The sequence below is a fragment of the Maylandia zebra genome, linkage group LG11 (assembly GCF_041146795.1).
Source record: "Maylandia zebra isolate NMK-2024a linkage group LG11, Mzebra_GT3a, whole genome shotgun sequence".
Lineage (NCBI taxonomy): Eukaryota > Metazoa > Chordata > Actinopteri > Cichliformes > Cichlidae > Maylandia > Maylandia zebra.
In genome coordinates, this window is record NC_135177.1 from 29,811,733 (window position 1) to 29,838,789 (window position 27,057).

At 40.7% G+C, this 27,057-nt stretch overlaps 1 protein-coding gene and 1 non-coding gene across 3 annotated transcripts; one reads left to right on the plus strand and one right to left on the minus strand.

The window, feature by feature from the left end:
- Nucleotides 1–2,144: 2,144 nt before the first annotated feature.
- LOC101481262 (lysophosphatidic acid receptor 3) lies at nt 2,145–6,921 on the minus strand. 2 transcript variants are annotated; one of them, XM_076889608.1, is made up of 2 exons: nt 6,835–6,921; nt 2,145–3,520 (listed from the first exon to the last, which is right to left on the minus strand). In XM_076889608.1, the coding sequence occupies exon 2, from the start codon at nt 3,484–3,486 to the stop codon at nt 2,452–2,454; it is 1,035 nt and encodes a 344-aa protein (XP_076745723.1). In that variant the 5' UTR covers nt 3,487–3,520; nt 6,835–6,921; the 3' UTR covers nt 2,145–2,451. The 2 variants fall into 2 exon arrangements, with proteins under 2 accessions (XP_076745723.1, XP_004551141.1); XM_004551084.3 differs by having other exon boundaries at nt 6,671–6,908.
- trnat-agu (transfer RNA threonine (anticodon AGU)) lies at nt 4,402–4,475 on the plus strand. Its single transcript has one exon. It is a non-coding gene; the product is annotated as a tRNA-Thr (tRNA).
- Nucleotides 6,922–27,057: the final 20,136 nt, after the last annotated feature.

Consider the following 27,057-nt stretch of genomic DNA (forward strand, 5'->3'; position numbering starts at 1 on the left):
AACATTTGTGTTAACCAGATTTTTAATGCAGCTGTTCCTAAATATGCATAAATAAGCAAAAACGTGTTTCTCGTTTTCATTCCTCTGCTTATGTCTGCAGTTTTAGAACCAGAACAACTAGAAACAATGCTTAGTTTCACCAGAGGGGAAAACGATATAATTTGTTACCTCGTTACCTCGCTCTCATTCCTTTTCTCTCTCCGACACTATCTATTAAATGCAAATGGTGCACCTTTAGGCCTTTTCATTTCTTTTCTTTTTTAAACTTGCTTCACTTGCTGATTTCAGCCACCCCATCCCTTTTTTATATTTAAATTTTTGGTCCAGTTCACAGAGAATGAAAAGTTTATGATTACGTCTTGTTGGGTTGTGGTCCAGCAAAACTGCTTGAATAACAAATAAAAGTAGGAAATGTGTGTGTGTGTGTGTGTGTGTGTGTGTGTGTGTGTGTGTGTGTGTGTGTGTGTGTGTGTGTGTGTGTGTGTGTGTGTGTGTGTGTGTGTGTGACAAACATATATATTTTCTCCCCAAAGACCACATGGCTGCACACAGTCCAAAGGCTGCTATTAAACTACTACAGCTTAGTCGAGTTTTGACCTCAGGGTTTCTTCATTAAAATAATGACAGCATGGAGTTTTGCTGTGTGGCATTCTGGGATCTGAGCCTCCATCTATGAAGCAGTCCCTGCTTTATATGGAAACCTATTTCTGCCACTGAAAAAACAAAGAAACAGTGCTATTCATAAATCAAAATTCTGGACCATTATATCAAATTTTCACCTTACTGCTAAGTTTAAGTTAGGAAGTGTACATTTTGACATCTGGTTGGCTAAAATGTTTTCACTGGTGGAAACAAGCTTGTGTAGCTTTAATAATACTCACCTCTGGAAAGGTCATAGAACGTCTTGTAACCTCTTAGACACCATGAAGAGACTCAGTATGGTAATGTATCTTACCTTATATTGATGGTGGCTTATAGCATATTCTTATTTTTTGTGAAAGTGTAGTATCTGTTTTGAGTCATGTTTTGTATCCAGCCTCTATTTCATTTGCGATATTTAATGTTGTAGCAGTCCAAGGGGAGGAGCCACTAACCCAAAGACTGGTGGGACTGTTCATGCTGGCATTCATGTGTTAACTTAAGAGGTTATGACAGTTATTCCAGTTATGTTGTGTTGATCTGTTGTTGTTATTGTTAATTTATAACCTCATTGCTGTTTGTTCTGTATTGAGTGTGGCTAGCATGGCCACCATGACTGAGACTGCTGTACCAGTTAATGACCTCTGATCACTGTGCTGCTTGGGGTGTGATGCTAATAAAGCTGCATCCTTGTAGTTGACCAGCGTATGGAAAACAGGAAAAAACAGATCTCTGTCTCTTCCTTTCACTTAAGCTCATTTTACATTTAATAAAATGTTGCCAACACATTTGGAGCCAAACTCTGCACTGTGATATGAACTCGCCAAACTAAACAGGCACATCTGCACAATAGCCTCACATAATTCAGAATACAAAAAAAAACAAAAAAACTAACACTGATGCAGAAGGCAGACAGCCTTATTTGAGGTGAACCACTGAGTAGTCCATGTTTTTGCCAAATGTAAAAGTGTTTGGTATCCTTTTGCCATGGCAACAATTTCTGTTTTCTAGAAGAGCATTTTCTTTGTTACTTTGATGTTTCAATCCACACACCGGATAATATAGAGAGCCATACACAGGGAAGAGCCTGTGGCCTTTTTTAAGTTGCTGAAGTAAAAAGAGGCATGAAATTATAGCAGAGTACTCTCAGAGCAACAGTGCTGCAGAAGCAGTCGGTTTCATAGCAGAAGGCTCAGCTCCATCTCACATGATCAAAGGTCTTCTTTGTTGACCAAATGTCATATAGGCTAAAAAAGTTAGGAAGGGCTATATGATCTATTTATTTTTGATTATAGTAAAGCATGTCAACAAACTAAATACTACATGTCTGGCCTTTGATGTGATTCTCAGTGGGGCCTTTGGAGGAACTAAATTGGGACCCCTGTATACTCTCAGTCTTGATCACTTAATGTTGAAGTATCTCACTGGGAATCAACATCATCAATCTTACTAACAACTCTGATGCTGTGGTATCCAAAGATAACATGCACAAACTGTTTTGGTTTTCATCGGGTTTTAATTAATTACACTCAAGCAAACAATCATTCCAATAACTGAAACAGGCTTCAGTTTTTAAATGTTTCACAAAACAAGACAAATACCCACAGAGAGAAACAGTTGTGATCTGAAAAAGCTCCATGCTTTTTATCGATGTAAAAATAAACTGTAATTTCACAACAGCAATGCACAAGACATGCAGGTATGTCTCTTAAGAGGCTCACAATGTGTTTGAACAAAGAGTTTGTGCAAAAAACAACCATCTAAATGACGCGGCCCTCCTCGTGTACGAGTAGTCTTTGGTCCTGGTCGATTTTAAGTTTTGGTGGTGTTTTTTCTATGAAACGGCATCAGCAGTTTCTGTGCCCGCAGCCTGAACTTCTGATCCCTCACGCTGTAAATAATGACATTCCAGCAACTGTTGGTAGCCAAAATCCAGAAGGCGAAAAAGGAAAAGTTGCACCATTTATTCCCCAAAACGTTCCCGACCACAAAGACAGCGATTGGAGTGAACGATACAGTGAAAGCCACAGTTAGAGTCCCTATGGTTTTGGCTGCTTTAATGTCTGAGAATGTGGGTTTGGTCGTGCTTTGGCTTTCACTCTCAGCCAAGTGTTTCCTGCGTCTTGAGTGCTGCCTGATGCTGGAAAGAGAAATGATGTTAATGACCACTGTGCCACCAAGGAGGGTGAAGTCAAACGTGGGGAAGAGGAGGAGGATGTTCCAGGCCTGGCTTGGGAACTTGCCGATTGTACCCAGAGCGTAGTTACACATCCGACTGCAGGAGTTATACTCCAAAGCAATTTCACTGCTGAAAACTATCGGACACACAGCCAAGAAGAAACTTCCCACCCAGGAGAGGACAATTAGGATCGTGGTCCTTTTACGAGTAATCACCGAGTCCTTGTGCAAAGGCCTGAGCACGGCAATGCTTCGCTCGATCGTCAGAAAGAAAATAGTCGTGATGGAGACCAAAGTGCACCCAGCAAAGATGGGGCCGATGATGTTGCATGGGTGAAAACTCACCGATTGTGAGTTGTACGAGGTCCACTCCGGTGCCGAGTCAGTGACCATGAGATAAACCTCAGCGTAAACGGAAAGCGGGACCACAAATATTCCCACTGCCAGATCAGCCACGGCGAGGGATGCCTTCAGGTATCCCTGCGGTGTGTGGAAGTGTTTGGTTCCCAGAACCACAGCAAGAGTCACCAGATTTCCAAAGAGGGTGGCAAAGATCAGCAGCACCATGAAGAGCACCATGAGGATTTTGTTGGCCAGAGTGCAGCAGCACACAGTGCAGTGTGCCTGTTCAGTTCTGTCCAACATGGTCGGCTTGCTGGACTCAATCATTGGATAAAACGATGCTGGGCATTCACATCATGACCTAGAATGAACACATAACAAAAATGGTGTTAGGTGTGAGCTGTTTGTGCTGAAATCAGGGAAGAAAAAAGACACAAATCTGGAGACTAAATATCAACTCAGCATGGCTCTAAAGTATGTCCACAGTATCTGTTTGTTGGTAAGTAGTTATATTTACAGACCAAATGATTCAAATAACTAAACAGCAGGAAGTAGAAAGCTGAAACCTGTTCAGCCAAGCCCTTATAAAAGAGTAACAACAGTAACAACAGTGGAGCAGCCTAATAAAACCAGGAATGGCATTCAGCAACACTTTGGACATAGTAGTACAGAAACTGTATTTAAATCAACACAACTGCAGCTTATTTGTGGGGCAGTGTTGTGCTTTAACTTCTTGGAATTAACCACCGTCCCACATCTTCAAAAGTAAGGAAATGTAAACATATTCACTTCTTGAAGAAGACATCATGATTGCTCCATTCAGTCTACTTTTTCATGTCAAAGTTTCACTACATCTGGCAAATATCTGATGTAACTCCCTGAAACTTGGGCCGTGCACTGAAAATTAGCCTCGTATGTGTTACATTTTTCATGACCAGTACACCACAGTGTCACACTTACTGTGTTAGCACTGAATCTTTCCAGAGGACATTAATTGTGTGAAGTAGAATTAGCCAATGTAGACGTAATTTGTACAAAGAACTTGCCTGGATTATGAGTGTATTGTTTCATTTATTTGCAGAATATCTGATTTGCATGTCTACTTGGCTTGCTCCCCATGACTAAATGAACCTTGGAGGAGGATTATGGGTCTTGTAGTATTTAGAGCATCAGCCACACATTGTCCCACATGGCCTAAAGCTGTACTCCTCCCTCCATCACCTGACTCCTGCTCATCATAGTGGTGCCGTGGCTTAGCTGGTTAAAGCGCCTGTCTAGTAAACAGGAGATCCTGGGTTCAAATCCCAACAGTGCCTTAAGTGCTATTCTCTTCTAAAAGAACTTAAAAAAAAAAACACCTCAATATAAATACCAGTCCAATAAATATTGCTTTACCCCACCCCAAAAAGAATAAGCCCTTGCTCAATCACTGCCTAGTCCTCAACCTGAAATCACTGGCATTTGTTCCTATGGGAGGGACTACCACAATGATTCTCTCATGGTTTACTGTTGCAACCCACTGATTCTTTCCCCCGTGGAATGACACAAAAGCTATAAACAGCGAACTATTTCTGATTCTGTCTAAAATATTGGCTGATTTTCAAAAGACATGAAGATTAGACTAGTTCTGCACATGCAAGGGCTAGTGGTATCCATGGCACCCCATAGTGCATGCTACATGATCACAGTGTCCACAATTTGATTCATTGTCAGGAGACCTTTGGTGCATGTTACACCCCCCTCCTCTCTCTCCCCCATTCGTTTTGTCAGTCGGTGGCAAAATGTCCCCAAAAGAAATATACATTTTTTTCTTTTATGCCTTTGTGATTTTCAACCTCCACTTGAGCCTTTATCTGCCCGCCAACCTGTTCCTCTCACCTGCCCCTGCTCCTGTAGAGCTACCTCTCAGCTCAAACAAAGACCTTTAAAGTGGACTTAAGTGCTCAATACACTATAACATAAGAAATAAACACCACATGAACAGAACAGGGCAGACTAATTATCAATTGCAAAGTAAGAAAACGCAGCCGAATACACCAAAGGACCGGCAATATACATGTGATTTGACTCAAAACAAGGCCATGTGCATTTAAAATACACACACATACACACACAGATACGATCCAGGTATGCCTAATAAAGATTTTAAAGAAATATTTGGTGAAGTGTGATTTAATTAAAGAAAAGAAAAAAGAAAAAGAAAAAAGCTCACACAAAATAAAAGATTTTTTTTAATGATAACAAACAATTATTTTCTCTCTTTGTCGAACAGTTTGCCTTCAGGTAGCCCTGTGGTGTGTGGTCTTATGCAATAAACAGATGTGGGCTGCACAATTGGCGCATGCGCCCTGCTCTTCTCTGCTCTGCGCCCTCGCGTGCGGGCCATCTGGATGGGTTGGAGGGAGGGAGGTTAGGCTGTAAGGAAGGATGGATGGATAGATAGAAGGAGGGATGGCCTACAACTAACTCCAGCACGAGGTTAGATGACGTAATAATCTGTCCGGACGACAACTGTAGTAGTAAACAAAACCCAGCTGACGCTCACAGCCTGTTTTAATCTACAGTCTGGCAGGTTCCTGGACAGCCTTCTCGTGGAGCACCAACATTTTACATTGGAATAAACTAAACAGATGCATTACTGGGATTTCGTTTTGTGTAAAAAAGTAGAAATCAATTAGGCGATTAAATGTAAATGTAAACAACGAGACAGTTTTCTTCTTTTTAAGGCCACCGAGTCGCTTTTCAGACACGCACCAGCTGAAACCTCCATCCCTGCATGGAAATCCATACATGGTTATCACGGGAGCCCAATGCGCACGGAGAGCACAGTTAAGAAATTGAAAAGAAAAAAAAAAAACGCCGTGGAGACATAATGTATCCAGAGTTAGATCAAAGTTGAATGAAAAATTAAAAGCGTTTCTAATCTTCCGCGCTGTTTTCTTGGACATTCAACTTCAGAAACAGAACCAATGCGCAGCTACAGGCGTCCCTGTCTTCATGTTGCCTTTCAGTGTAAGATGCGTTACCCAGAAGGGTTTTGTTTCCCTCTGTGGCCATCATCTTCTGAGCGCAGGCATGCAGACAGCTCACGAATATCCTGCCGATAATTGTTTAGGTAAAATCATTTTTAAAAAATCGAAAGGAGAAGAAAATAACAAAATTATAAATAAATAAGTTTGTTCCAGCACGCACAGATTAGCGCTGCCCTGCATGAGTATGTGCTCCTTGCAAGATTCCACAACAAATGAAATGCTCTTATTACTTACATGTAATATGCGGAAGATGGATGGTTGGATGGACTTACATGAAAGTTTTTAACTCAGTTACTTTGTATTTAAGAAGAATGAACAAACCTGTTCTGCTGCTGTTTTTTTTTTTAGCGCACTTCTAAAATCACAGTGCAGACCTCTAAGACCCGTTTCTACATATTACCACACATAATAGTGTCAGTTCTTATAAACGAGCTAATCAAGGTTTATAAATATTACAGGTTCAAGTCAAGTCTACTCACTTTCAGCTTTACATTCATCTCAAGACGCAGTGGGAAGCAGTCCGTAAAAAAAAGCATCTCCCAGCTGATTATCCTCCCAGCTGACTGCTGTTTAAAGCATCCCACAGCCCTTTCCATGAAAATTATGAGGGGAAAGAGTCCACGAGGAGAATCACAAAACTCACTTTCTGTTGTTCAGATGTTGTGCGAGAGTACGTGTGCGGGAAGTTGGATTTGTGGTGCCGGGCGCTGCGCTCTGGTCCGCACTGCTCCGTAGACACTGTTTAAGTGTGTCCTCCACTGGTTTCTCCATTGGCTGGGGATGATGATGATGATGATGATGATGATGATGATGATGGCAGAGTCCACCTCCTATAATATGACGCTGGCTGCACATGAACGCATGTGTGCTGAGGATGAGGAGGGTGGTGAATCCTGTTGCTGTATCCAAGTGGTTCATTTATCGGGACTGAGTTCTTGTCTATTTTTTTATTACTTACAGAGAGCCCTTCAGTTTCACAAAGCATTCTTCTTCTATAATTATTATTGTTCTGCACCTGTTTAATAAAACCAACCTCACCACTTTGCCAAGGCTTTATCTGTGAATTAATGCAGCAGTATGAAAATCAGGTCTCATCTGACTCTTCCAGCAGGTTTAAAATTATGAAAATCATATTCATGATATTTTTTAAACTTTTATCTGACAGCTCACAGTTGCATGGCTGAATTACCAGTCAAGCAATATAGGGTACTTTCCACAATAGTGCAAGGTCCCAGGAAATTGAACATTTGGGAACATAAATACATAGCCTCTGATAGCATGGCAAAGGGACATCCTCCTTTACCACCTTATCCTGCAGCCATACCTGAGGAACGGTTCTTTCATTAGACTCTAATTTCAGGGTCTTTTATGTGTTAAAAGTGACAGTACAGCTCAGATAATCTGGGGTTGAATTTCTAGTATAGATGAGACGTTTCCAGATTGTTTTTTTTAAAGCTGAGCCTCACAGGCAAACTGAACCAGTACAGAGGGTCCCATAGAAATCCTATTTAAAATATACTAGAACAGTTTCTCAGAAACTGAATACTAAAAACTCCAAGCACACTGCAGGGTAAGCCCTCTGCAGAATTCACATTCATTGATACACTGAGATTATCACCACAGCCTGTGGCTGTCTCTCTGCATAACTCCTAAATCTAAAGTACAAGTCCACATTGCAATAGTTACAGACCCTTACTATTTGCACATTGTCTACAGAGAAAATAACAATGTTAATATGACAAGAGGGGCACCTCAATTTCAACTTTATCTATATTCAATTCCGTGTAATATACTGGGATGTTTGTATAGTAGAGCTAATTTGTAATAAATTGTTTGATCTAAATGGTACTTTAACTACTTTAATTATTGTTACTTTCTTGGAGCAACTGTGGCTACATAATTTCCTCAGGGATTAATAAAGTTTTATAAATCCGATGATTCCGGTTGCTACTGTTGTAATATATTCATCACCTTCTACACAAACCAACAAGCCAGTATTGGTGCCTGCGGGCTCAGATCCGCTCTTGAGGATTTGGCCAAATCTCTCTCAGAAGAGTTGTTTGCTTTCTAATTGCTTTTTGGCTTTGTAGCACCACGATAGCATTAGCATTCCCCTCCCAACTGTTGTCTGTGGGAAAGCTGACGCCAGAAGATGGCAGCTTTTGCAACAGTGCATGCAAAGAACTGATACTGCAAATTAATTCATTGATTGCCTCAAGCCATACCAGTGTGCCCATTGGGAACCACTGAATTACGAGATGTTGATGTCCCATAACAATAAGGCAGCGGCTTTGAAGCACAAGATTCAACCGCGAGGTAACAGGATTCAGTCTGGTTTGAATAAAAAATGTATTGTGTTTTTTATGTGTGTGATATATATAGAGAACACAAACAAGTAAAGAATGGTAGGCAGTGGATTAAAGCACCATGAGGCACATAAGGTATGGAAGCATTTAAAAAAAAATCAGGATAGACTGTTTTTCAACAGGAGTGTAACAATTCTCCAAAACCGTGGATTGGTCCATTCTACATTTTTTTTAATGGGGATGAATAAGGAAAAAAGTAGCGAAAAGACTAAATCACATGATTAAAATCAGATCATGAACAATAAACTCTATTATTCGGATGTATTTACAGTTCAATCATTACCTAAATGTGATGTTTTCAGCACATTAGCATGATTTAACTAGGTATTAACAACTAGAAGATGGAAATATTTCACTGTGGACTTTTCTCTCATGATTTTAATCTCATTTTGTTACACGGTGAAAGAGAGGTGGAGGTATGCGCTGGAGAAAAGAGAAATGAAAAGCAGTACAAGAAAGACAATGCATGTGTGTGAATGAGAGGGAGGCAGGTGGAAGGGTGAAGATGCAAGGAGCAGAAGTAGTCAAGGCAGATGAGTTTAACCATCCAAAGCTGGAACTGGAGGTGGCAGAGTCGAAGATATTGAGATTTTGGTGGGGAATTTGCAGCAGGGACAGGATTAGATATGAGCAGATCAGCGGGACATCTCGGGTTGAGCCGTTTGGAGACAAAGTTACGAAGGCAAGGCTGAGATGGTTTGGACATGATTTTGAAGATGGAGCTGCCAGGCAGGAGGAAAAGAAGAAGATCACAAAGAAGATTCATGCATGTAATGAAGGAGGACATGCAGAGGGTTGGTGTGAAAAAGGAGGTTATCAGGCTTAGGGTGAGATGGAGGCAGATGATTCGCTGTGGTGACCCCTGAGCTGTTGCACACAACTGTCCCAAAAATCGGATAAGTGTAGTAAAACCCTGTCACTCAAACTAGACAGCACTTTTTTATTTCTTTAATTCTTCAAAGCACCCATTTTAGGAGGCTTTATAAACACTATGACTCCTCTGAAGTGCATAAAACTCTTCCTGTGTGTTGTGAAAGTAGCATTTATCTGCAGGCTGGGCTCCAGTTCTGCGGTGGGCAAAACAAGACAAAAACATAATCCCGTGTTTGTCTGTGTGGGTTGGGTAATCCTTAATCCACAGCAGGCGACTTCAGTCTGATGCTTCAACTGCCTCACAGTTTGGAGCATTTGTTTCTGCAGCCGGGCAGTGACATGAAATATATACGTTATACATATTTTAATATGACACATAAGAAATGACCTGCACTTAATGAAAATGTGCAGCGATAACAGTTCAAAGTGAAGAATTAACAGATGATAACAAAACAAAATTACAGTGGAGAAGCAGCGGTAAAATCAAATAAACCTTTTTTCCTTTGTTGTCCCCGATTTGTAGTTTCAGAAATTAATCACACAGCGGACAGGACAAGAGTACTTTAAGTATTTGATTTCTTTTTTAAGGCACAGAATCAGGTGCCCAATAATTTATACTGTTATACATTCATAGGTTTAAAATTGTTTCGCACTTTTCTGATCTCACTGACCACTCAAGGTTTTATACATAACATATCAGCACCTGCAGCCAACCTAGAATCACAAATTAACCTCACACTCATGACTGTGGTAGGAAACCCACTAAGACTAGTGAGAACAAAGGCCCCAGGAAGACTTCAAGCTACAGTCTTCTTGCTGTGAGCCTGCAGAGCTAATGTGGCTGTTGCTGTTCTGAGAGTCTATTGTGCAAGTGGTGTGATATGCCCATGTAGAAAGGACGGCACTGCAACGCTGGACTTGCCCTTACTCTGGGCTCCCTCTTTATTCTGGCAACTGGTACAAAGAAAACAGCACACAGTCTTCATTAACAATCTGCAAAGCAACTGCAACATTCAGTTCACCAGCTTGGGAGTTGTTTTCCTTTTTCCTTTTCCAAACATAACACTTAACAAATGACTAAGATATATTTATACAACACAACATCAACAAAATCTTTCTTTTAAAAGTTCTAGCTGAAACCAAACTTGTGATCGTATAGTAGCAATATTATTTATTTATTTTTCTCCTTTTTCCTAACCAACAACAACAACAACATATAAAAACAGCTTTTCTATTATAAAACAATCATCATTGTTCATCATTTTTTTTCCTATACAACAGCATCAATTAAAACTTATACTTAACAGCGCCTACCTGGTACAAAGAAAACAGCACACAGTCTTCATTAACAATCTGCAAAGCAACTGCAACATTCAGTTCTGTTAAAAAGAATTAGAACAATCACAATCTCATAGAGAACCATTAGAGCTGAGTGCAAGTCAAAAAGCACCCGACTAGCTAACGAGTATTAGCTTAGCATGCTAACTAAAAATGCTACTCGTGAATAAAGTTACTACCCATGCATCAAAATGCCTGTAACTTTCGGGATACATGCTAGTACTGCTTACAATCAAAATACATGTTGACAATTACCACTATGAGGGTGTTTTCATTAATACAATTACAAAATTGACAACAGTATCGCTCACTAGCACCTACCACCAGCTTGGGAGTTGTTTTCCTTTGCTGAGGCATGCGCTGTGCAGCAATTTGGAACCTTAACAGTTGCAGTTGCTGTGTTTGTCCACCAGGTGGCTCCAACTATTCACAAAGCACATCAATTTTGAGGAAATTCATTAAGCTATTTTCTAACTCTGTTACACTAACAACTACACCACTGTGCTGCCAAGACACAAGACAAGATACAGAGTAAAAAAAGGTTTTCATTAAACTTAAATAAAGCAGTCGTATATTTGAAAGTATTACAATAAAATCAGTGTTTGATCTGAACACAGACTTTCTAGTGACACAAATGTTTAACTAAGTACTGTTTACTGCTTGGGAATGTATATATACAGTGCCCAACAAGTTCATTAGACCTGCCATAAAGGAAAGTTTTTCAGATATACATGTGATTTTTTTCAAACTTTGCTTTGATGGCCAGGACAATAACATATATAAATGCACAAAAATACTTTCTCAACCTTTGATGGATTCTCTTCCCCTTATCCAGCATTAAAAACCTAAGATTGTTTCACAGCTCCTTTTACCTCAAGACCCTGAAACCCGATAAAGGTTGGCTATCATCAAGTTTGTTCAAGTTCCTTAAAAAGCATTTCAGAGGAGTTTAAAGTTCTTTCTAACAGCTCCACCTGTTGTGTATGTCTGATTAGTCACGTGGACACTCACCAGCCACTTATTTAGGCACACCTGTTCAATGGCTTATTCACTCAAATCTCTAATTATCCAACTGCCTCCACAGTCTTTGAGATTCATATCATGGATGTGCACCTGACAAATCTGCAGCTACTGTGTGATCCTATCATGTCAGTATGGACCATAATCTTTCAGCAATTATTTCCTTCTTGAATCTGCGCCACAAAGAATTAAGGTTGTTCTGGAGGGGAAAGGGGCTCCAACCTGGTACGACCGAGGTGTACTTAGCAAAGTGACTAAATTGTCTGTCACATTTATCCCAGAGTTGTGGGATAGCCTCCAACCTGTCTGCATCCCTAAATTGAAGAAGTGAAAGAAGACGGATGGATAGTTTTCATGCGGTTTGTATTATAGTGTGATTTCTGTGAAAGTAACAAATTGTTGCAGACTAAAGTTAAATACATGTCCTACATGTTTTTATTTTAGTTTCTTCTAAAGTCTAATTTTTATTACGTTTTTTTTTTTTTTTTTTTTAACAGTAATTAGTCTGACTTCAGCATTTCTTCTCCATCTATTTTGTCACCACACTGCATATAGAACCGATTTTGATGTGTTGGCCAAAACATCCCATGTTTTCTTAAATTCTACATGAAAGCTATTATCTGTAGAGCAGCAGCCATTTTTACATCTCAGCGGAAACACAGATTCAAGGAAAACGGTACACGTGCAATCAAACCAGCCGGAGCTCAGCAATCAAAGATAACATTAAAACCTTAATAGTTTCATTCCCCTTGAAAGACGAGAACAGCACAATTTGACAAAAACATGCCGCGTTTGTTTTCCAGTCACTGCCTCTTTCTTAATATTGAATCTGATGCATCCCGTGATCGTTTCTCTCCGACGATTTCTGTCAAATTCACAGCAGATAAAATCTGTGCATATCCACTCTGTCTCATCAAACCCAGAGCTGAAACGCTGCTCTGTCAGGTTATTAGACGCTTAATTTAAAAGTCAAGTAGGCACACTAAAATAACAGCAGTTTTATTAATACTGGTGTTGGACTGAAATGTCAGTTTGAATTTCATTACTGTGGCTTCCAAATGGAGAGCTTATTAGGTCTAAGTGGAAGTGCCAACATTTTTAGCTTTGCTAAGGGGTTTTACAGTAAAGAATTCAATTTGTAGGCACAAAAATTATTGTTATGCTAATTTGCTCTCAGCAGCTTCACTTTACATACCGACTCATTTATTTCAGGATAAACACAGAGAGCATGGGGCACCTGTGAGGCTAAAAAATGGAGCCAACAGAAACTGCAGTTCCTCTAATGGCCACTTGAGGCTGCCTTGGTGGCTGAGTCCCAATTGCTCAGTCCATAAAGAGTCGCATGTTAAAGTGTTCAAGCTTAGAAGAGAAATAAACAGACAGCATTTAAAGCTTGGTTACAAGAAAATACTTTAGATTTGTAAAGTTGATTTTCAGATTTTACACACTTTATCTTAACACTATGATTGAAGATAATTCAAAATTTAAAATGCAGTACAGAATTTCACTTCTGTAAGCTTTGAGTATGCTCAGCAGACAACAAGAAGATAATAACTGAACTGGAAGAGCTCAAGATTTCTAGGCTTTTGACACTTACCATTCAAAAACATTGGGTCTTTCATTTTCTGTGATACAACTCAGCAGCATCTTATCATTACACACACCCTGCCTGGTAACGCTCCACAGTCAGCTGATAACACAGAGTTTTGGATTTAAATTTCAAAGCTTAAGCAATAGTAACCCTGATACCACAAGGCTATGTTCTGAGACTTCCCTAATAAACTCGTTTCAGAGAAAAAGATGGTGTTCACAGCCTGAACTTTTCCTGTGACCAGCAAATAGACCCTCGTTGCATTAAATTAGCAGTGCTTCCCTTTAATTTAGGTGGTTAAACTGAAGGAAGCTGAAGAGACAAATTGCTAAATTAAGGTAAATTAAACTGAAAGTGACAGATTCCAAGGAATGATTTATGAAGCCCATTTCACTCCACCATGGTGCCCGCTGCTCAAGCTGTCATGTGTATAATCTTTCTGCTGGCTCAGAAGGATTCACATGTGTGAAAGTAAACTAGCAATGATGACTTCTTCTTCTTGAGTCTTTATTTCTGCTGCTTCATTTAGATGAAAATGTGGATCCATCACCCCTTTATCAAGGTCAAGGGTATATTGGGGATATTTTCTTGGACCCTGTACCCACCTTTCTCCAGCAAGATAACACACCATGTCACAATCAACTCAAAGTTGTTTCTTGAACATTAACACGTCTCCAAAACTCAGAAAAATTATGTATGCCAAATATGATACATCAGGCGTTAAGCGGTTAGCAGAGATGTAAAGGCAAGCGGTGATCCAACCTGGTACTTCGTAAGGTATACCTATTGAATTGGCCAGTGCGTGTATGTCATAAATTATATCATTATATAACAGCTGTCTTTTCTGAATTCTTTCATGTGTTTTGTGTTTCAGTGTGGTTGGACACATTAGGTCACAGTCTATGTTTATAAGTTGTTTGATGCTGAACATCAAACAAAACCCTAAAAATAGATTTTTAAGGCTTTGCTTCTCTATCTACCGGCGTGCTGCCCCCAAGCAAATGCAGAAATCTCTTTTGAATTCACCGACGTTGTTACAACTTTATACTAACTGTGAGAAGTTAGGTGTTTTCAGTGTTTCGTAGCACAGCTTTACTCCTAAAGCAATGAAAATATGCCAAGAGCAGATCTTGTGGTGCAAGCACAAGCTTCAAACCTTCCTTCATTGCTATGATGATATCTTCTTCAGTGATTTGAGTGTTACAAAAGTTTTTCAAAGTTGGAAAATGAGAAAGATGGTATATTATGTAATATGAAAAGTAAGAGGTTGGGAATCAGTCAACAAATGTAAGACAAACTTGTACTATAATAGAAAATTATAAGCAAATAAAACAGTACGTTTGAATAAATTGTAAAATCCATTAGAAGACACAGGAAGGAGTCTAAAATAAGAATGCTATAAGCTAACTTCCTCCCTTGGATAATCAGCAGGAGAGACGAAAACACTTTTAAGAAGAAAACAAGCAATTATGGGCGTCAATATTTTCTCGCCAAGCTTCATTTTGCAAGTTGAAAAGAAACAAGTAATTATGACACTACCCCCTACGAAGTGGGTGAAAAAGCTGAGAAATGACGAGCCTTCGCCAATGTCCCTCAGTGAATAGATCGCACTGAATAGCAGCAGAGCAGGAACACAACATCCAAAGATAGAGGGCTTATACAAGCTTTATGTAGCCAGTCTGGATGACTAAGAGCAAACTGTATATTTACGCTAACACCCTGAAGGTGCAGGTCTCCAGGCAAACTGTTGTGATGTTTTGTATTGTCTCCTGAAAGAAAACTGGACTGCAAGCTCCAACTGTGAAGCAATAATGCAACATAATTTTGCCTGTTTTTCCAAAAATGTACTGCATGTTTTCTTTTGTGAGGCCAAGGAATCAATGCAACACCAGTTTTATTGCTGTGACCTTACCACTTACTCAAACTTATCACATTTTAAAACCATTTTTTATCTGAAAAACAGGCATAAAATAACACTGGATGGGATGAATTTCTCCTTTATATTGAATTTCTCAGTGACACTTAAATAAGTGCCATTTCATTTCAATGCCGCATTTTTATTTCTATATTTATGGTCATTAATTTCTAAGTGATCGCATAGATTGTTTGTGAAAGCTGATTCATTGTTAGTCATGGTTCTGGTTTTGTGTTTTATTTGGTCATTTCTAAGGTTTCTGTTACTGTGCCTCCCCAAATTCCAAGTTTCATGTCTAGTCTTGCCCATGTCTGTGTCTCCTGTGTCTTCCCCAGTCCTAGCGTCAAGCCCACATCTTCAGTGTGCGATCATGTTTCCTGTTTTCCGAAAACGTAGGCTGCGTCCTTTGGAAGCCGCATTTGAAGGCCGATTACGTCACAACCAGGCGACGAAGGCTGTCTCAATTTGTCGACTCCTTCAAATGTGGCCGACAAATGCGTCCTTAATTTCTCCAAATTTGAAGGATGGGTCAGGTGTGTCCTTCATGGCCCACCATATCCCAGAATTCATATTCCTTCAAAGTCCTTCTGATCAAGCTACGTCTCTCTGAGTGACACTGTAGTACCATCTTGTAATGTCACAGAGTGCGGCCCAGCCAATTCCAGTTTCCAACAATGGCAGCCACTACTAAGTTTTAATATTACTCTTTTTAATCTTTCTAAGTCACAAAATAAACTTTTAACATATTTTCAGGCGAGAAAGTAGCTGTTACCCATCCGCTCGATAGCTAGCCGGAGGTTTCAATGGTCACTCGAGCCGGCGAGAGCAGCGGACTCCCTGCTTCATCGTTTTCAGACTCGATGTCTTTCGCTACTCAAGTTAAACATGATATATAAGTCACTCGGATAACTTAAAAATGTTATTGTTTGGCTTTTTTCTGTCTTTTATTTGTTCCAGAGTAAATCGTTTTGGCTGAGATCAAAGTTATTAGATTAGATTAAATAAAAATGTATTAATCCATCAGGTGGGTTCCTCTGGGATTTTCACATAGCTGAATAAACGTCAAACAGAAAACTGATTAAACAGAAGTGTGAGATGGTTGAGAATTTATGCCAGTGTCCTGTTATATTTTAGATAGCAAGGAGCAGACAGCTGACTTTATTAAATTCCACCGAGACAGCGGTGACGCAAATCTGAAGGCTAGACTATCCCATTTCACAGCCTCGCACTTCCGGCCTTCTCGGTCTTCGAAGGACCCGGCCCATGTAGACCGCGAAGGCCGGGTCCTCCGAAGGATGCAGTCTACGTTTTGGGACACAGCTTTAGTGTGTTCAGATTTTTTTTCCTTCCTTCTCATTATGTTCGATCTCTCCCAGCTGTGTTCCCCGTGTGTTTCTATTTCCCTCATTACCCCTCTGCGTATTTAAGCCCTTTGTTGCCCTCTGCTTGTTGTTGCATCGTCCTTTGTAGTGGTGTGGTTTTTCCCGTCATTCCTGTTTTCAAGTCTTCCAGTTTCGATTTTGTTTTCTTGTTTGTAGTGTTCTAGTGTTTACAGCCAAATAAAGCTGCTCCTTTTTTCAATCCCTTTATGTTTGAGTTCTGCATTTGGGTCCAACGCCTGCCCGCCACACAGCTCACCTTGATGACCTTGACCACTTTCTGTGGAACTTCAAAAACAGCCAAAACAAGACTTGAACTCTTGTCTGTTTGAAAAATGTTTGTTGTCTTGCTGATCTGTACTCTGAAATGTTGGCTCAATGTGCTCACATGTTACTTCTGATGGTAAAAGAAAACAAAAAATATCATTCACATGTGGAACATCAAGCACTCTCAAGAAAAACGGGCACAGCAAAAGTGCATTACTGTCTCTACAGGCGCAGCGTACAAGGATGTACTATATGTTTCTCTTTGAGTCACTTTATTAGTTATGGTTACATAAGTTGCTGTTGCTTTGTGTTTGCTGGAAGCAAAGGCTATTCTCCTCTGACCCCTGCAGCTCACTGGATATGTTCTCTTTATCAGACCACGATAAAAAGTCCAAAATAGCGCGCAGGATATAATAACAGGTGTTTCTAAACTGGCTTTAACTGGTGCAGATGTGATATCGATAGAGTTCTCAGTGGCCAGCAAGACTAGAAATATGCTCTACAAATGCCAGCTACCTTTAAGGAATGGTTAATAAAAAGATATAGGTATCCAGTTTTGTGCATTTAGTGTCAAATAGATCCATTTTTGTCTACAAAACTGTCAGCAGAGGTTCAGACTGGTAGCAATTAATTGGTTATGAATAAATGCAGCAGTGCCTTTGAGGGTATCACCCCAGTAACAAGAGTGCCAACACAGCAGAACTAAATGGATCACAACTGTAATTTAAACACAAGTGTCCTGAGAGGATTATGATCATTATATTTCAGAGCACCTCTTCAATAACTCTTAGTGTTGTGTATTGGCTTCATATTATTTGTAAGCTTGTATTGCTGGTGTCCAATTTTCCTTAGACAGATCAATAAAAACACATTTCCTCTCATCATTTCTGTCTGTATACTGGCTCCACTCCCCACCTTTTTTGTCTCAGGTGGGGTTTGACTAAGAAATCTTGCAAACAAATGAAAATCATTCTGCATTCTGTTAGGTGCACGGAGCAGAGGATTCAGCCTTGGGCTAAGTGAAAGAAGAGGTCATGCAGGGTAAAGTATTTATGTCTATAAACAACAGTACCAGATGTTATATAAAAATAACATTTGTCACTTTGATCAGAAAAAAGTCTTTCTTTACATTTGCATATATTCAAATACACAGATACAGTGCACTAAAAGTCATTTCAGTCAGCTTCCTTTGTCTCATTTTCATTTTGTCCTTGGAGCAGCACATTCTCTTCTCACTCTGTGTATCTCAGTGTTTCGGGACAAAGAGAGGGCATGAAACGCTGTAAATGTCACTCACCGCAGGTATCAGTTAAAAAAAAAAGAGGACAAAACCAAACCAAGGTTAATTTGTTTTCACTGATGCAGTTCCAGAGCAAAACAAAGCATAGAGGGTGAAGCCACAATGCACCTGACTCAGAATTAACAGCCATTTTAGCCAAGCTGGCAGAGCAGCTGTTAGTGTTTATTAAACTGTTGTCCTCCACCTGGTTCCAGTTAGAAATTCCTAAAAAAATGTTTTCAGGTTTTGTCTTCTTCAGGTTGACTAATAAGAGTTTAATGTGTGGCATCATGAGGTCTTGGCTTTAATTTCAACAACATCGTTTGTGACTAAATTAGTGCTGTCAGCATGAATCTAGTTCAACTTACTTAACACCACAATTGCATTAATGTGGCAAATCTCCGTTAGCGAGTTAACCCGGTGTTCTGGGAATCCATCCTACCTGGCAAACCATTCTACCCGTTGTTTCTGCTCATACGCACAACATGAAATTCAGTGGCAAATTGTCCTACCTTTGTGAATATTAGCTAGAAAAATACTCTGGCCGGTAAAATTAACTGCCAAACCATCCTACCTTTGTGAATGTCACCTACAAGCATACTTAAACTGCTAAAATTTTGTGGCAAATCGTCCTACTTTTGTTAATCTGAGCTAGAAGCATACTTTAAGAGCTAAAATTCAGTGGCAAATCATCCTACCTTTGTTAATAACAGCTACACACATACTCTGACGGGTAAAATTAAGTGTTAAACCATGCTACCTTTGTGAATGTTACCTACAAGCATACTTTAACGGGTAAAATGAAGTGGCAAACCATCCTGGCTGTATGCATATGAGCTACAAGTATACTCTGATGGGCAAAGTTAAGTGGCAAACCGTCATACCTACTTAAATTGGTGCTGGAATTACTCTGTGACAGCAGAAATGTGCATAAACTACTTACAGTAGAACGTTTTGCCAAAGTAGGATGGTTTGTCAGAACACCGGATCGCCCGTGCTAGGGGCTGCACGGCGCTAACGTATTAACAAGCTGACAGCGCTGAGGCGTTGACGCCGTGCAGCTCCATGCATGGAACGATCCGCGTTAACTCGCTAACGGAGGTTTGCCGCGTTAATGCGGTTATGGCGTTAACGTAATTTTAACGAGATTAACGCTGACAGCACTAGACTAAATACATGCAAAAGTTTTTCTATTTCCCTCATTGTGTCTAGTTCTAATTAACATTGTCTTTATGCGCATTTTAACAGGTGTTTTGTGTTTTTCTCTGTTTAGTACACAGTCCAGACTGAATAGAGTGACAGCGAAATATATAAAATTGGCACAGCTGGATGGATATTCAGTATCAGAGAACAACCTAAGTATTGCTTCTATTCAACAGCTCAAAAATAACAACAATAACAATAATAGGAAAAGACAAATTTTTCAGATTTGTTTGTTCATTCAGTTTATATGGTTTTGTCTGGAATGGGAATAAAACATATTTTCCTATAGTTGGCTGACAAATTTGTGTAATTTCAGCTCAAATGCCATCCTATTGTAATGAAGATGAATGAATGAATGAAGTCAGGCCAAACTATGTATGTCACTTGTGACAAAAGTGCTGAGAGAGTCTAGCAGGGGACAGAGGGAAGCATTGCTGTGTGTGTACTGGGTGAGTCATTTGCTGATGGGATACAGGTGTGACAGAAAGTTGAAAAGGAAACTAGCATCATGGAGTTGTTAAATAAAATTCTAGGACATGATTGTAAAGAGTCCATGGCAGTTACATTGTTTCTCAAAGGCATTTCAGAGGTATGTACAAGGTGTCCTTGGAGTGCACTGGGTATCCTTAATAGTCATGTTTCAGCACTCAACTTATGCTTATGCTATACAGGGCCACAGTCGCACTCACTCTTCATTTTCACTGAATCTAACCTGAATTTTGGTGCCTAACAAAGAAGTTACTGAAAGCAAAAGGTAAGCAACATCTAAAAAATCAAACCAGTCTGCCTTCGATTTTTTCGGCAGTGAGTTCAGTAGCAGATGTCACCCCTCTTTGCATGCAGATTTTTTTCTGGTTTACAGAGAGAACCTTTTGCTCACTGAGTACAATTTGTCTGTAACTGATGCTTCAAGGACACCTTGTACATACATCTGCAAAGCCAGAGGCCGTCATGTTTTAGCAGCTGTCACCCTCTGGGGGAGGGATTATGGGATTTTGTACCACTCAGAAATAAAGGCCACTCAGCAGAGGGGAATCCCTTTGTCCTCAAACATAGAGTCGTTTAATTCTTTTTTTGGCTTTTATATATAGCAAATGGGAATGTTGAAAATTTGACAAATAAAATCGAATATATTAGTTTCACATTTGGGTGAAATTTGAGTTATCTGGATGAAAGGATAAGGTATCCTAACTACAGTCAAAGAGGATTCATTCTTGAGGCCTGACAGTGGAAAGTTTGATGTAGGATTTTAGATCAGTCTGTCATATGCTGTCAAATTGTGCAATATATTTATTATTTATCTAAAGCCACGTCATTCACTGTCAGACAGACAGAGAGACACTCACAGGGCCTGCTCCACTCCAAATAAGTTTTAAAGCACATTTCTGGAACTAAGCTTGACAGTTTAATCTTAATGTGCAAAATCTGGCAAAATAAAATCTGATACTGCAGGTTCCATTCACTGCCCTCATGTAAATATACTCCAGTGGTGGAGGAGTGGGGGATCTGGTGAAGAAATCTTGTGTGCTGTGAAGTATGACCATCATACCTGCAGCGCTTTGATTTTGTTTCTAATTTAAGGAACGTCAAACAGTAATTGGTGTATTGTTGGTTAGTCAAGTCTCTGAGAAGAGCAAAGTGGGAGGTCGAGTCACTTGGACATGGAAAGCCAGACAATGAAATGTTAAATGGACATTTATAACACGGGCAGCATGTTATAAATGTCCTTTTTTTTTTTGTTTAATCCACCATCTGGCCAGGAGTGTGGAGTTTGCGTGTTTTCCCTGTATCTGTGTGGGTTCTCTCCAGGTACTCCAGCTTCCTCCCACAGTCCAAAGACATGCAGTTAGCAGGGTTAGGTTAATCAGTGAGGCTAAATTGCTCATACATGTGAGTGTGACTGGTGGAGAGAAACATGACTCCACTCATTCCTGTTGCAAGTGGCATACATGAGTCTGTTTAAACAGACCTAATGACAATAATGAGTACACAGTGAAAATAAAGAGGTGCTTTGGCTGCTCCCTTATTCAAAAGGGGTCCTCACAGCAGGTAGCCCCACATGGATGCCCTTCCTAACACAGCCTGAAAGGCACTAAAAGTTCATACCGAAAGTCAGCTTGATCTTTAGCATTGTTACCAAAATTAGCACGATACCTTGTAATGTTGCCATTTTATTGGACTGTTATTGTTGTTGGTGGTGGTGTCACATTATTTATCATATAATAGTAATACGTTGCAGGGACCACTGTGAATTTTTGCCTAAAATGATAAAATTTCCAGATTCTATAAATCTTTTTATGTTTTTTAGCCCATGCTTTCTGTGCTAGCAATTACTACATAGAGCTTTATATAACGGAGAACTATGTTTGTATATTTTAATACAATATTGCAAATACACATTTTTATTTTATTCTCATTTCTTATTATATTTTCTGTCTCACCAACGAAACATTAAACTGTCTGAGCTGCGGAACCACAACTCAAAACTGATGGATTGCATGAGCTGGCCCAAACCTCCGGAGTGAAAACTGGTCGAGGGGAAGCTGGACATTCATGAGTTCACAGTAAGAGTTGTTTGCCAAATAAGACAGGAGTAAGCCCACACTTCTTTGCATGGCTAATGTTTTGTACCCGGTATGGCACAGCACTCTGATTGTTTCTAGATTGATGTGAGATGAACGGTTTAAGCACTTTGTGGCAGAGTGGTCTGGTGACTGTGACAATAACATGTAATTCTGGCTGGGTTGTATGAGATCAAATACACATATTCCCCACTATATGTGATGTACATATGCTAACCATCCTCCTATATAAAGGTACGTTTTTCCAACTGGGACGTTATTTTCTTTTGTTAAGGTAAAGGTTGTATACTTAGCATTAAAGCATTAAAACCAGTGAGTTCACTTAGGTTTCTGATTCATTAACTGCATTTCTCTGTTGTCACATGAGTTCAAATAGCTGGAGTCACAGCGGCGGAACAACAGCAGAAGAGAGCAAGCCAGGAAGGGAATTATACAGTATAAAGAGAGATGGAGATCATTGCTGTGGAGTTGGGGAGGGGCAGGGTGACACAGCAGCTAACAAGACAAGGGCGTCCAATCCCACGGCTGCAGCCGGCAGCCTGCACGCCACCACCAAGGGTTGGATTAATTCACTGTGACGCGCTCTCTTGTCTGTGGGGAAAGATGAGCACCCCCTCTCTCCCTTCCCTCTCCCTTTATATCATGGCTCCCCTTACTCAGGGCTCGGCCTTTCCTCCCCACTCCTGCTGGGTCAATCTCTGGAGCGCTGATGAAGCTCGGCTGGGGGCTGATGCCGTGGATTTGAGGTGACAGATGGGAGAGTTTGAAGGCAGCTGAGCTTCGTGGCCCGCTGGCTTGGCCGGCCAATCTGAGTCATGCATGTGCGTGCTGTGATGTTTGGACTCGCATGTCAAAGTGAATTGAAGGAGGTGGAGTAAAGGAGCGAGTTTTGAGAGAAACCTCCTCAGCTGCTGCTAAAGCATCTTTTCAGCAGACACAGCTGAGTCTCAACATACTCGGGTCTGAATTTTTGCAGCGATGTGATGTTTTATGACAAAGAATAGACTTTATATTGATAGATGCAATGACAGCAACCTTAAGCAGAGTCGATCAGAATATTGTGTTTATATAAGAGATGGTTCTTCATATCGGGAAGTACATATGGATCCGAAATCTTAAAGATCTTAGTTGGGGTTTTTTTGCATATTTGTCAGACTGTAATGGTTCAGATCATCAAACATATTTTAATATTTGACAAAGATAACCCAAATAAATACAACATTATGATTTTATTATGGGGAAAAAAGTTTGAAAATACCCGTCCCTGTGTGAGGAGTTGATTGAATGAGTCTTTCTCTTTGCTGTGGAGGAGTTTTGGCCCACTCTTTATAGAATTGTTTTAATTCAGACAGACTGGATTGTTTTTGAGCATGAATGACCTGTTTAAGGTCCTGCCAAAACATTTTTATCTGATTTAAGGTCACTCCAAACTTAATTTTGACTCAGGCAGGTGAGGCCTGCTGTTCTTTAGATGCTGTAGTTCTTTTGTGACCTCCTGGGTAAGTTGTTGATGTGCTCTTGGGGTGATTCTGTTAGGCTGGCCACTTTTGGGAAGGTTTATCACTGTTCCAAGTTTTCTTTGCCAAACAGGTTGTGTTTAAGCAATTTCTCAATTCAGCAGGTCTGGCAGGAATCAGGTCTGGGTGTAGCTAGTGAAACATAACTCCATCTTCCCCTGTCCTTCATCTCATCATCTACATCATTCCCTAGCTCTGTTTTAACAGTTTTGTATTCCTAGCGTTTTTCTGTATTTTCCCATGCTTCACTCATGGTTATTCTCTGGAGTTCGTACATTTCTTATCTCTGGACTTCAGCATTAAATGCTTGCTTTATTTTACTTCTCCCTCTTGCATCTTGAATGTGAGTCTGCAGCTTTCTGCATGAACAGAGACTGAGATCATAAAATAATTAACGTGTTTACTGAGACCATAAAACAAGGAAGCCACAAGGTACTTTTGCTTTCTTGTTTCCATGTGTACTCCTTTTTTCAGCCAGACGATTCACTTCCTATTCACTATTAGACTGAATGCATATTTAAGGCTCTTTAGCTTTAGGAAACTATGACCCCTTTTTATATGCAGTACATAAACGATGGCCGCTGTAGTAAGCTACACTCAACAAAAATATAAACGCAACACCTTTGTTACTGCTCCCATTCCCCATGGGATGGACGTAGAGACCTAAAATTCATTCCAGATACACAATATAACCATCCCTCCCAAACAGTGGTCACAAATCAGTCCAAATGTGTGGTAGTGGGCACATCTGCCATATTGAGATAATCCATCCCACCTCACAGGTGTGCCACATCAGGATGCTGATCTGACATCATGAGTAGTGCACAGGTGTACCTCAGACTGCCCACAACAAAAGGCCACCCTGGAATGTGCAGTTTTTTTGCGCTATTGGGGGTCTGGGGACCCAGAACCGGTCAGTATCTGGTGTGACCACCATTTGCCTCATGCAGTGCAACACATCGTCGCATGGAGTCTATCAGATTGTCAATTGTGGCCTGTGGAATGTTGGTCCACTCCACTTCAATGGCTGTGCGAGGTTGTTGGATATTCGTGGGAACTGGTACACGCTGTCGTATACGCCGGTCAAGCACATCCCGAACATGCTCAATGGGTGACATGTCCGGTGAGTATGCTGGCCATGCAAGAACTGGGACATTCTCAGCTGCCATCTGCCCTGAACAATGTGAACCATGATTCATCCGTGAAGCGCACACCTCTCCAACGTGCCAGACGCCATCGAATGTGAGCATTTGCCCACACAAGTCTGTTACGGCGACGAGCTGGAGTCAGGTCAAGACCCCGATGAGGACGACGGGCATGCAGTTGAGCGTCCCTGAGACGGTTTCTGACAGTTTGTGCAGAAATTGTTTGGTTGTGCAAACCAATTGTTCCAGCAGCTGTCTGGGCGGCTGGTCTCAGACGATCTTGGAGGTGAACCTGCTGGATGTGGAGGTCCTGGGCTGGTGTGGTTACACGAGGTCTGCAGTTGTGAGGCCGGTTGGATGTGCTGCCATATTCTCTGAAACGCCTGTGGAGACGGCTTATGGTTGAGAAATGAAGATTCAATGCACGGGCGACAGATCTGGTTGACATTCCTGCTGTCAGCATGTCAATTGCACGCTCCCTCATTGCTTGTGGCATCTGTGGCATTTTGCTGTGAGACAAAACTGCACATTCCAGGGTGGCCTTTTGTTGTGGGCAGTCTGAGGTACACCTGTGCACTACTCATGATGTCAGATCAGCATCCTGATGTGGCACACCTGTGAGGTGGGATGGATTATCTCAATATAGCAGATGTGCCCACTACCACACATTTGGACTGATTTGTGACCACTGTTTGGGAGGGATGGTTATATTGTGTATCTGGAATGAATTTTAGGTCTCTACGTCCATCCCATGGGGAATGGGAGCAGTAACAAAGGTGTTGCGTTTATATTTTTGTTGAGTGTACTGTATGTGCCAGGAGCGAACAAAAGGAAAAAAAACATTGAAATATAAAGATAAAATACAGCATATATAAAGAATATGTCCACCTGAAGATTAAAGTACAACTTCTAGAAATTCTACGTACAGAATGCTCCTTTAAAGTATGTTGAATCTTGATCTATTACATCCAAGAGGGAAACATTTTGGATTTATTTATCTGCTGAATTTAAATAATAGTTACTTTGATTCTGCACATAAAACATATTATCGGCTCATAAAAATGATGCATAATTGTAGATTAAAGGTCCCACACACCCACAACCACACTGTGTGGTTGATTAGACTTGCTGAAACTGGAGTAAAGCTGCACACTATGGAATTTCCATAATATCACCAATCAGAGAAGTGAAGTTGACTCTGCGCTCCTCCTCCGGCACCACCGCACCTTCTTTCCCCCCTTGGATCAGTTCATGGACTTTTGAATTTAACAATAATTTAAAGATTAGGTTTCTCGTTTCTGGTTTAGTCTCATAGTTCACAGTTCATAGTTGATACCTTAAAAAGTATGCTTATGCCTGTGCATGCCTGTTTGTGTCTATGCAACAGGCCGGGTCTTAGACTCTCCCTCTGTCTTAGAACATTTCAGGCTCCTTCCTGGTGTGGGGCCTATTTCCCCCCACCACACTCGTTGCTTGTTGCTGGTACCCCAACTGCCAGTGCAGTGGTGGTTTTCAGTGTCCGGGGCTGGGGCTCGGGTGTGTACTGGCTCGCTCCTGTTGGCCCTTTGGTGGTCCTCCTGGGGCTCCCATGCTCTGGGGGGAGTTGGATGTCTGGGGCCCAGGTCTCCTCCATGCCTGCTTCAGGTCCTGGAGGTCTGGGGCTGTGGCTCCCCACGCCCACTATTAGACACTTGCATGGAGAAACCTTATGAACACCAGCGCCCGTGCACACAAGTGTTCACAGAGATGTGCACACAGATACTCACAGACACACAGCAGGAATAATAATAATAATAATAATAATAATAATAATAATAATAATACATTTTATTTATAGGGGTCCTAAAGAACCTCAAGGTCACCTTGCAATAGTACAACAAAATAAAAACATAAGGTAAACAAATAAAAGCACAACTATAAAACTAATATAGGTAACAATAGACTAGGACCAAGTTATAATGAAGGGCATGCAGTTCTGAACAGATGGGTTTTGATGGGAGTGCATTCCAAAGTCTCAGAACAAGTAAAGGCTCAGAGTCCCATGGTAGTCATGTGAGCAGATGGAACAGACAGAAGGGAACGAGAGAGTGAGTATGTATGGAAAAGATCAGATAAATACTGAGGAGCAAGTTTATGAAGAGCTTTGAAAGTGAGAAGCAGGACTTTCAATTGTTACGTGTTATACGTTCAGTGTATATGATTCTGGATATAACATCAGCAGCTTCCTGCAGTTTATGGAGAAATTTATGAGGTAAACCATAGAGAGGAGAATTAAAATAATCTAAATGAGATGTGACAAGAGCAAAGGCGCTGCTTTTTGGTCCAGGTTATTCTTCCTCAGGACACGCAGGAAGTGCAGCCACTGCTGCAACCTTGTTTTCCAGGGTGTTG